This window comes from Pseudomyrmex gracilis, unplaced genomic scaffold (assembly GCF_002006095.1).
Source record: "Pseudomyrmex gracilis isolate BER0280 unplaced genomic scaffold, ASM200609v1 scaffold_1077, whole genome shotgun sequence".
NCBI lineage: Eukaryota > Metazoa > Arthropoda > Insecta > Hymenoptera > Formicidae > Pseudomyrmex > Pseudomyrmex gracilis.
The window spans coordinates 28,892-40,016 of NW_018021661.1; the positions used below are offsets into that span (position 1 = coordinate 28,892).

At 33.5% G+C, this 11,125-nt stretch overlaps 1 protein-coding gene and 1 long non-coding RNA gene across 4 annotated transcripts in view; one reads left to right on the top strand and one right to left on the bottom strand.

The window, feature by feature from the left end:
* LOC109861841 (ankyrin-3-like) overlaps window positions 1-1,426 on the top strand; it is a 13,906-nt gene extending 12,480 nt beyond the window's left edge. The window contains exon 8 of the mRNA XM_020441673.1: window positions 830-1,426. Coding sequence (XP_020297262.1) covers window positions 830-883 — 54 coding nt within the window. The 3' untranslated portion in view covers window positions 884-1,426. The remainder of the gene's footprint in view (window positions 1-829) is intronic.
* A 2,512-nt stretch (window positions 1,427-3,938) lies between these two features.
* LOC109861838 lies at window positions 3,939-11,092 on the bottom strand. 3 transcript variants are annotated; one of them, XR_002251030.1, is made up of 5 exons: window positions 10,968-11,092; window positions 10,453-10,856; window positions 10,094-10,301; window positions 5,459-5,620; window positions 3,939-5,385 (listed from the first exon to the last, which is right to left on the bottom strand). It is a non-coding gene; the product is annotated as an uncharacterized LOC109861838 (long non-coding RNA). The 3 variants fall into 3 exon arrangements; XR_002251031.1 differs by lacking the exons at window positions 3,939-5,385; window positions 5,459-5,620 and adding an exon at window positions 8,447-9,372; XR_002251029.1 differs by lacking the exons at window positions 3,939-5,385; window positions 5,459-5,620 and adding an exon at window positions 9,385-9,968.
* Between the last annotated feature and the right edge of the window lie 33 nt (window positions 11,093-11,125).

Below are 11,125 nucleotides of genomic sequence, written 5' to 3' on the forward strand. Positions count from 1 at the left end.
GTGGAAATACGGCTAAAACCAGCGGCTGAAACCGTCGTAAAAAATTACTATAGGATGGCCGCTCTCAGGTTTCTCTCTGGTTTCGAAGTTGGAACATGCGAGTTCGTGGAATGACCGTGAGCGTTGCGAACGGCAAGTGGAACTTACCCATAAAATGTAAATGGGTGCGTTCAGACAACTCAACAGTTGCACAACGGTTGAGAGATAATCACTTCTGATTGGATCATACTTCTGGATCCGATATAGATTTTGAAGAATAGTCCTATCATAAGTGATGATCTTTCAACCGGTGAGTTTTCTGAACATAACCAATGCCGTGGTTGACTGTTAAGCTCCTTGCACAATGGAAGGAATAGCGATAACAATAGAAATAACACAGTTTTTAACACAGAATTCCAACTCGTCGGAAATTGTATCGCTATTGCTTATTCTGATTTTCTGATCTGCATTGATACATGTGTATTTTTGTATGTTAGATTCCGCTGTTCCTACCTTTATTTTTAAATATAAACTCTTTAAAACTTTTGTTATTTCTATCGCTATCGCTATTCCGTCCATTGTGCAAGAGGCTTAAAACTTTTGTTTTTTCTATTGCTATCGCTATTCCGTCCATTGTGCAAGGGGCTTTAATGTAGAAATTTCTCAGCAATACAACAAAATAAAGTGATAAAAGATTTAATAGTTTTCTGTTTTACGTGATCGTGTTATAACGCTTTAAGTAATTGAAAATAAAATTATAGATACGCAAAATCGGATAAACAAAAAGGTTAATAATGGAAAAAAGTAACATTGAGGAATTAATAGTAAAAAAGCTAACTAACATTTTCAGGCTCACGAGTATAATGGAAAGAAATTCAATGGAAATGGAACAAGCAGCAGATAAATTCAAGTATTTGCAAAAAAATTTGCATTTAGTTGAGCTGCCTTCTTCAAATTAGAAATTTACAACTGGAAACGACACATTTTTTGGTTTTGTGAAAGCAGAAAGTGATTTTAGTGTCAGACAAAGAATTGCTGCGTAATATTAACTAAAAACTGACAGAGCTGCGTTCCGTTTCACGCGCGCGCGCATATGCGCGCATTTATCTATACTATATGTAACGTGTACTATACGCGTGAAACGGAACTCAGTCAAGGTCAGGTTACGTTACTTTGCAAATGGCGTCCAATTGTAAGAAACTATTCTCTTGAGCGGATTCCCTCCCAATTAGGCATTAGAAACGGGACCACTTTTATATCACGGAGTTCGATCTCCTTAGGCTGGATTCTCATACAGACACCGGCGCTTTGACACCGAGCGTTGATTGGTGAAAAGCGGGTAGTGGGAGTAAACGACGCTAAAGCACCGGAGCTGTCATGAAGATTGGGTGCGTTCAGACAACTCAACGATTGAGAGATCATCACTTATGATAGGACTGTTCTTCAAAATCTGCTGCGGTTTCAAAAGTATGATCCAATCAGAAGTGATTATCTATCAACCGTTGTGCAACTGTTGAGTTGTCTGAACGCACCCATTGACAGCTCTCATTAGCTTTGCTCAACAGTTGAAACAGCACTTAAGCGCTGGTGCTAAAGCGCCAGTAGTCTAGTTTCCACCGAAGCATTAATTCACACCTAATGCGACGTAGAATCAAATTCAAGTCGATGGAAACCTGTCAAATTGTGCTGATTTTACTTCCGCTTCGACCTATATTTACTCTACTTCCAATGGAAACGAAACACTAAATTTGATCAGTATCGGAGTGAAACCGAATTAAGGGTTTCGGTGGAAACTAGACCAGTGTCTGCATGAGGATCCAGGCTTACTCTTAATTCATGCGTGAGTTATATTCACGAAGTAAGAGGAAAGAGATCGAATTCCATGATACAAAAGTGGTCCCGAGTTTTACAGTTCATTGGGAGGGAATCCGCTCAAGGGAATAGGGTTTTAGGGTTGAATGCCATTTGCAAAACTGTGCATGTACAGGGCTGTGTTCAGTTAAGCAAGAGGGTACGAATGAACGCAGAAAATGCAGGAAATATAGAAATATGAAATGCAGGAATAGCAAGAATTGAAAGAAGTTGAGAAAGTACAGACAACTGTCTGCTACTGCGCATGCTCAGCAACACATCGGGGAGCCACCTTCTCTTTTCTTCTTTTCCACTTTCTTAACTTCTTTCATTACCTGCTATTCCTTGCATTTCAATTCTTGTATTTCCGGCATTTCCTGCATTAGTTCGTTCCATCTTGTTTAGGCCTGGTTTATGCGAGCAATAACTGTTAACTTATGCCGGAACCGGTAAAGTTTAACTAAATGATTTTAATACTTCTGTTTATACGAAATTGCCGAATGCGTATAAACAGAAGTATTGGAATCCTATAGTTAAACTCTACCGGTTCCGGCATAAGTTAACAGTTATTGCCCGCATAAACCAGGCCTAACTGGACACAGCCCAGACGGCGTCAAAAATTCGCGGAGTAGACGCGGGGATCGAAGGGCAAGCGGGGCGGTTGCTCGTAGCGCCAGCGAGCGCCGTACGAACTAAATAGTAGCAATTGGTTGTTTGCAACTACGTCGTGTCGATAATGTAACTACTCTTTTTTTCACTTTTCTTCTCAAAACGTAAAACTATTGGCCATTTACTAAATATCTAACGTTAACAACTAATATGTATATATATGTGTGTAATAAATAAAATTATAAAAAAAAAATTAAACTAGAATTATAAAATTATATATATATATATATGTGTGTTTAGTAGATGTATCTATTAATGTCTCCGGTAAAAATGGAAGGAACGTATATTGTAAAAAGTCTCGTTTAAAAAATTATATGTATATTTAATATTAATATTTATATCTAGCCACTAAATAAATATTATTCTATTATATTATTATTTTATTCTATTATATCTATGTAGTATTGTGTATACAATTAAATATATGTAAAAATCGAAACATAAAAAAATGAATAGATCAAACCGTATATAAATAAGATGAAAAAGATATAAAAAATAAATATATTATAACAAATAGATATATGCCAACTGTAGAACGTATTCAGAGGAACACTCACGGACACAGAAATCATACAGAAGAAATTAATTATATATATATAATTAATTTATATATAATATACATATATAATACATATATAATATAAATATACATATATTATAATTAATATACATATATAAATTATTGAAACATTATACACTATATATTGCAACGTAATTTTTTACGCAATGACGCTGCAAATGAGAAAAAGGCTTGTCTCCGCCGTGACTGATGTCACCGGCCTTCTGAGCTCGGAAGCGAATCCGGATTCCCGAGATCGTCAAGATTGTGTTAAGCTGTTAGTTTTGCGCCAGACACGCGGCTCGCGTGTCAATTTAAGGACGACTCGTGTAAGAAATCCGGACCGGCTAGCTCTAATCCGAACAAAAAGGGGCGAGGTGATGTCAGAGGAAAAATAAGTCGTGAGAATCAAAATGAAAATGCGCGAAACTATGTAATTTGAATAAAAGATGAATATATTCTTGAGCCTTAATTGGTAATACAAGATAAAAGAAACAATGTTCGGAGTCCGTCGATGGACTAGCTAAGATATTTCGGAGATCCGTATGCAACTTATTTTAGAATTCGATCGTTAAAGACAGAATTACAAGAATTTCGTGTCGCCGTTAAAGGTTAACAGATGTGGCGAGATTCTTGTTGTTCATATAAACAGGTGCCAAAATTGCGTGAGACAAACATCTCGATTGCGTCAAGCCCCTTGCACAATGGAAGGAATAGCGATAGCAATAGAAATAACACAGTTTTTAACACAGAATTCCAACTCGTCGGAAATTTTATCGCTATTGCTTATTCTGATTTTCTGATCTGCATTGATAAATGTGTATTTTTGTATGTTAGATTCCGCTGTTCCTATCGTTATTTATAAATATAAACTCTTTACAACTGGTATTATTTCTATCGCTATCGCTATTCCGTCCATTGTGCAAGAGGCTTCAGAGGCTCGCTCAGAGTTACAAGATCGAGCAGAGAGCAACGAGAGATCGAAGCGGTGGGGACGCGCAAACAAGCGAGAACCGCCCTTCGTGTGCTTGTAACTCTAGGCTCGCTAGAATTCTCGACACGCCTAATCAACAACCTGCTCAAGCAGCACACGTCAGATCAGCCGCTTACAATAATAGTAAAGCGGCCGCACGCGTTAAACGCTATGTCACAAAAGATATCTCAACTTTTTGGTTATTTGCGGTACAATTGTATAAGATTGCCGCCGATATTTGCGTCCGATAAAAAAACCTGAGTTTTTGTAACCCGAACAGTCCGATAACACTTATTCCGAGAGAATGTTTTCGACGACCCTTGTCTAGCGAAATATAATAAAGTAGATAGCATCTGCGTTCGTGTATGGATCCTCGCAGGATAAATACGAAAATCTTAGCGCAATAACTATCACGAAATCCGATAGCCCGCAGAGTTCGATAAGGTAGAAAGCCGCCGAGACTAATTACACACGCGTTATTATCTAAGTTAATCAATCAGGTGCGATCCTCCAGAACAAATTATTTACCAGTGGTCAAGTTGAGCGGATTTCTCGCGTTCTTTGTAACATCAAGGACCGCGTGCTTTTTCGCCGGTTGACCGTAGAGACTCGCCCTGACAAATCGACTTGATCCGATCAAGACAAAATTCTCTTTTGTTATTTGGCCTAACAGGAAAGGCGATGGCCCGTAAAACCGGAGATACCAGGTTCGACTCCTGACTGAAGAGTTTTTTTTGCAATAGTTTAAACTAGTTCTCTCGTCTCGCGATTTTTGCCACCTTATATACTCAGGTGACGGCGAAAGGCTCAGGACAGCGGGGAGAGGATTTCGGTTGTGACGAAGGTGAGCGAATGCATCTGTAGTCGTTCTGCCACGCCATATTACATAAAGACATATACAATATTTATGCATGACGCATGTATATTTACACATAAATATGTTTTTGTGTATACTTATATACCTATAAAGACTTGCGTTACAGACACTGATTTAATCGAGGAGCCAATATTGGCAACCTTTCCTTATATAATTGCATTAAGTACACCGAAATAAATAAAATATTTGTACCTTAAGGTTATAATACTTAATATATAAGGTTATAGTATTTAATACAAAATATTATCAATATCTTAAAATTAGCCTGAATTCTTAAAAATTGCACAACCTCTTCTAATTGTTGTTCCGTTTCTAACGGAAGCGTAAAAGAACAGAAAACTGATTCTTGTCTTTGAATGCCGTTACTAGGAGCTTGATTTAGACCAGCAGTTTTTATGTCTCGTATATCCTCAGACGGTTGCCACAATTGAGCATTAAAATAGTTTCGTTGACGAATTATTTCTTTAAAATATATTTCTGGAAAAGTAATTATTATAAATATTTTGGTATAAATATATTATGCACGATAAATTAAAGATAAAATATACACCGTTTTTATTCTGCATTTGAGCGTGTGTAGGACATAACTGACATGTGCATTTCACGAAACTAGTCAATAAAAAAGAATTTTTATTCCTTGATTATTAACAGCGTTGTTTTTTAAAATGATCCTGCGGCGCAGCAACTTGTTTTCCTGATGTTTCCAACATTTCTGCAAATTAATACAATTAGTTTAAACTAGTCGATGAATATAATTGGTCGTGTAGAGCCGTTTACTGAATGTTGACCGTAAAATGTAAACTCTAATTGTAAGCGTGACAGCGGCGAGTGTCACACGCAACAAAAAAATTAACAACAAACAATTTTTTTCTTTTTGTTTCTTTGTCTGACACTCGTCGCTGGCACGAGTCTAGCATACTTCTCACGGTCTAGCTGCGCTCATTCGGCAATTTCTTTCCAATTAATATTTCAATAAATATTGCAAAAGTTCCTTTCTTACGTGAGAATATGTTTCGCGAATGTAGTATCTAAGAACTTTTTTTTGATCGGTCACGCCGATAAAACGCAACACCTCGGAATCGAGATAAAATTATATCTTTTCGTAATTGAATAATCAATGTAAAATATGTTACACGAAAACGTAATATTCTCAACTATGTGGAAAAAGAAAGAGAACTAAGAATGTGAAAAATGTCAAATTTTAAAAAAAAGTAAGCGTGTTATGTTCAACGACTGAAATGTTTTAGCAACCGGCGAGTGTTTTTGACGCTTGGGAAACCGCTCAACCGCTGCGAAAGAATTTTCTAAAGCGCATAGTGGAGAATGTGTGCGCGCAAAGGAAAACTCTACTCTTATCTCAGCGCGTAGCTACAGATCTCGTCGATCTCTTGAAAATGACGGACGTGTTGTCAGGTTGTGCGCGATTTGAAGATTTTCTTTTTTCGTTGTATCAAGTTTGTACGCGATTTCAAGTTCAAAAGTGAAGTTCTTTCTTCGTCACTTACTGTAATTTCGTTATTGTAAATCTACCGCGTGTATCGCGATTAAATATGTCGCGAATATAACTTATCAGTCTTCCGCTTTGTCATTTCTTTATTTTTTAAAATAATTGTTTTAATACATAAAGCGATATATCGGTTCACCTCTAACGATAATCATTTCTTTTTTACATATTGTATGTAACATATATTGGAATATATACTTTTTACTTCAATCTTATCGGAAGAATTTTATAACACGGTCTTAATATTTTACAAATTAGAGTTTCGTTAATACTCTCTATTAAGAGAACCGCAGTAAATCTACAACTTTTTATCCATTTTCGAATTCTTCTCTTTGAGTGCAAACGGTACCATTTTTATCTTAACTGTCATTGAGAAGAATTACGTAAAATACTTTATTTTACAAAAAAACAAATCTTATAACAGCAAGGTATAGTTTGCTTTACGTGACATTTTTCATCGTGAAGTCATATCTAATATTATCAAAAATAACTTTTATAAAAAATACAAAAGAAATTCACTTAATTACGCATGGGAAAGTAATCAAGTGCCAAAAAAGACACAATCCGGACAATATTCCTGTGGACTTTTGACGCTGATTGTATTCCTGACGGCGGTGTTTGCGGTAGCGGAGGAGCCGGGTTCGGGTAAGAAAATGCTGGCATGAAGGTATATTTTTGTTTTTAATATTATATATACTACATGTAAAAGTTATTAAAGTATAATATATCTAATTTGTTTTCACAAATTCTGAGTCTAACGATAGAATTCTATTATGTTACAGAGTGGTATTGTCGCAGTAAGTGGCCAACGCACGTGAGTTGATCTTTAGGGTAAATGATGGGTATTTTTTCAAATCAGTGCGATACGTAGGTATTGCTTATTTATTTTGAAACGTCGAGAAAAACCAAATATTTGAAAAATAAAATTATAGTTTTCGCGCTTTACTTATATATTTGAATCTAATTTACTTATAGAAAATAAAATATAACAGAGAATAATATAGAATACTTTTTTATACATTTATCAAAAATGTATATTAAGATATATACATTGCTAAACGATATACTGATTACTCTATTTTCCAAACCATTGAGATTGCTTCATATAATGATTATTTTATACCAGTTTTTTTTCGACGATTTCTTACATTCAACAAATTGAGAACGTTTAATTCGCCTTGCGTCGAAATCGACGCTTTGGACCTCGCAACTGCGAAGAAATCACGCGATCGCGGTCGTGCATGCAAATCGTGTATGAAATCTATTTTAGATCTCGCGAATTTTTGACTTTAAAACTACTGCAATTTTACTCAAATTTTGTGGTTTATTACTATCGAGTACATTTTAGAGAATATATTTTTCGCGAGAATTTTACGATAAATTTAGAAATTTTAGAGACATACTATCAAAAAGTATATCGGGAAAACATGAAATTAACATATGTTTATTTAATTTTAACGACTTAGCGTTACTATTACTGCGATTTTTAGTTTCGATTATTGAAATACACACGATTCTTAAGTATTAGTAATAGAATCTATCTTGCGAAAGAAATTAAAGTGCGCGTACGAAAAGTTTTACGTAGGAATTTTGATTATGCGTTTTATTTCAATTTAATTTAAATTTCGAATATGTTGTATGTCAAATGTTTTACTATGTTTTTGACGTTTCTTTTCCGATCCGTTCCGTTTTCGATAAACGATTTTCGAAAGAAAGTTGCGAGTTGATGCTTCGTTGAAGTAACGGAGCAAGAACTTCGCTATGCTAAGCGGAGTGACTCTCGCAAAAGTTGCGAGATTGTATTTGCAGAGAATCTGCGGAACAATTTGTTTTGTGTAAAAAGTACGCAAATGTCAGTATAATTAAAAACGCAATTTTGTTCCGTATTAACAAAAAAACAATCAATATCAAAACTGTGATTTTTGCAATTTCGTTCCGTACTACCACAAAACAATCAATATCTAAACCTTTGATTTTCAATAGTGAGTTTTATGCAAACTCCGCGCGACGTATTATTTCAGACTATTTTAAAAATTATAAAACTTTCGTGCTTTGGAACCACTTAGTTTGATCACATGTTATTTCTTTTTTATTAAAAAAAATTTTTTTTGTATGCTACCTCTCTTAGTTTTTTTTTATAATAGTCTAGAAAAAAAATCTTTCATATATGGACATATTCTATGTCTGTGATGATGTTTAATTAAATATAATATATAAAATCTTTTCAATCTCATGCAAAATTATTATGCCTACATATAGAATTTGAGCACGTATAAAGAGTTGTTTCACGGAAAAATAATGATTTAGAATTCAATTATTTATTATCTTCTATATCTCTACAATAAAACTTTTGAGAAGAATACATTATTTTGCATGAGTAGGAATCGCACTGATTTTTCACTGTATCGTCACTCTCTACATATAATCTCGTAACTCCAAACCGCAATTTTTAGAGAAGAGCAGTTTGAAAGTTTAAAGGTTCATATAGTTTCCCTAGTTAAGAAATTTTTCGGTTTTAAATTTTTATCTTATTTATAAATATTTTTTTAAATATTTGGTAACCATAAAGAACATGACTTTCTAAGTGTTACCATGTAATAAACTTAAAATCCCGTATGTGACACTTATGTAATTATACCTAGGGAGTGACAATTGTTTTTGGATGAAAGTTCCATATATTTGTTTTTACGAAAAAGAACTGACAGTAATATATTGCAGCAGTGGCACGAAAACGATTACTGGCATTTTATGTAATTGCCAGTAATATTTTCAGTGATTCGTGGAATACCTAATAATATTCTTACGTGCTATGTGTACGATGACCATACTTCCTATATTTAAGAGGACAGTCCTTTATTTTGTTGCTCTGTCCTTTAAATTTATTTTGTTTCTAAAATAGTCATTTTGTCCTTTATTTTATAAAATGTCATTTATTTTATAAAATAAAACCTGCCAACAACCTGCCAAAAAATGGGTTGCAATTTTTTAATATTTTACGGAGAAACACGTAACTTAAAAACATCTTAGAAAACATTAAATTTTGCTTCTGTCTTCCTAGATCTAACGCTTCTGAGTCTAACTGAACGAGTATTTTTATTAGTATATATGTACCAGTGAAAATATTCACTTAAAAATCACAATAATAGAAGCATGTATTTTTATATCAAATGCAACTCTGACATAAACTGTATACAGTTTTAGGAATTTTTAACACAAACCTGATTTATTAAAAAAAGTTAATTTTCGTGAAAAGTATCAAAATTACATTTTTTTAAGATGGTCGTTGTAGCTATGTGGGAAAAAATTTTACTCTTTCTTTTTACATTTATAAGTATCATTACAAATATTACATAAGATTGATTAGTCGATATTACGACGTTCATAAAGGTCTTTGTTTTCCATTAAAAAAAAACAATATTAATACTAATAAATTTATTTTCAAAAACACATAAACACGATATTGCTATATAAATATACATTTATACACACTACGTGCATAATAGATATAGAGTATGCCCACAACTAAAATTGTTTTTACGTTTTAGAACACACATTCCTACAATATACAAAAGTGTCTCTTAATCTTACACTTAAATCGTTACTAATAAAAATAAAACTGATTGTTTTGTGCAACACAGAAAAGTAAAATATTATCAAAACTTAATCGAAATTTGTATTTACCTATTTTTTTCCACAAGTGTTTTCACTGAACGATCCGATGATTTCGAAACTTGCGAGATCATTATACGCAGAGTCTATTTCATATATAGTTTCGTCTAGTATTTCTCTGATTACTTTCATATCTCTTATTACTGCTTTATCAACCAATAGAGACAGATTTAATTTGCCTTCGTAAGTAATTACACTTAAAGACAACCCGGTTGTATTTCTAAAAATATAAATTTTACTATATGTATTCATATACATATGTACATATAGCTTATATATTATATATAAGAATGGTTTTAATATCTTTGGAATATTTCTAATTCGTTTTTTACACGTAAGTTAAAATAAAAGATAATTTTGATATACTATACTTGTTCGGTATCCAAAACAACATGTTGCTTAAAGGATGATTCTGAATAGAAAGTTTTCTTTGTATTCCTTTTATATTGCTAAATGCCATTGTGGGATTGTGAGTTGCAATAAGAAGTTTTAGAATTTCCCCCGGCAAAATTCCCAGTAAATGTTCCAAAAGGAAAAAATTTAACGATGCTTCTAAACTACTTCTAATTTTGTTATTTATTATTGTAGTTCTCTGAAGACGTTCAAAGAACCGAAAGTTTGTAGGTGACGTTAAAACATCATTTTTATTCGCGTTGACTAAACAACTTTTAACTATATTAATCGAAATATCATTGGTCAGTACTAGGTTGTCATTATACATAGAAAGTCTTCTTGGTATGAGAACCGATATTGCGTTGGGTATTACTTCCTTCATCTGCAACAAAGATATACACTTTGTTTTTTGTATATTTGCACATTTAAAGAAATCTTTTACATAGAAAGAATTCATTTTGGCGTCATTTAGCTCAAGTAGTCTTATACTTACGCGTAAATAATATTTAATTATCCCAGCAGCAAAAGCTGTTAATATTATGTCAGTAACTTTTGCTCCTGTACACTGTCTTATTTTTTTAATTTTTGTCAGAAGCTGCGATTTATTGGTATCGTTTTCCAAACAATAAACTATAAATTTCTCACCTGATA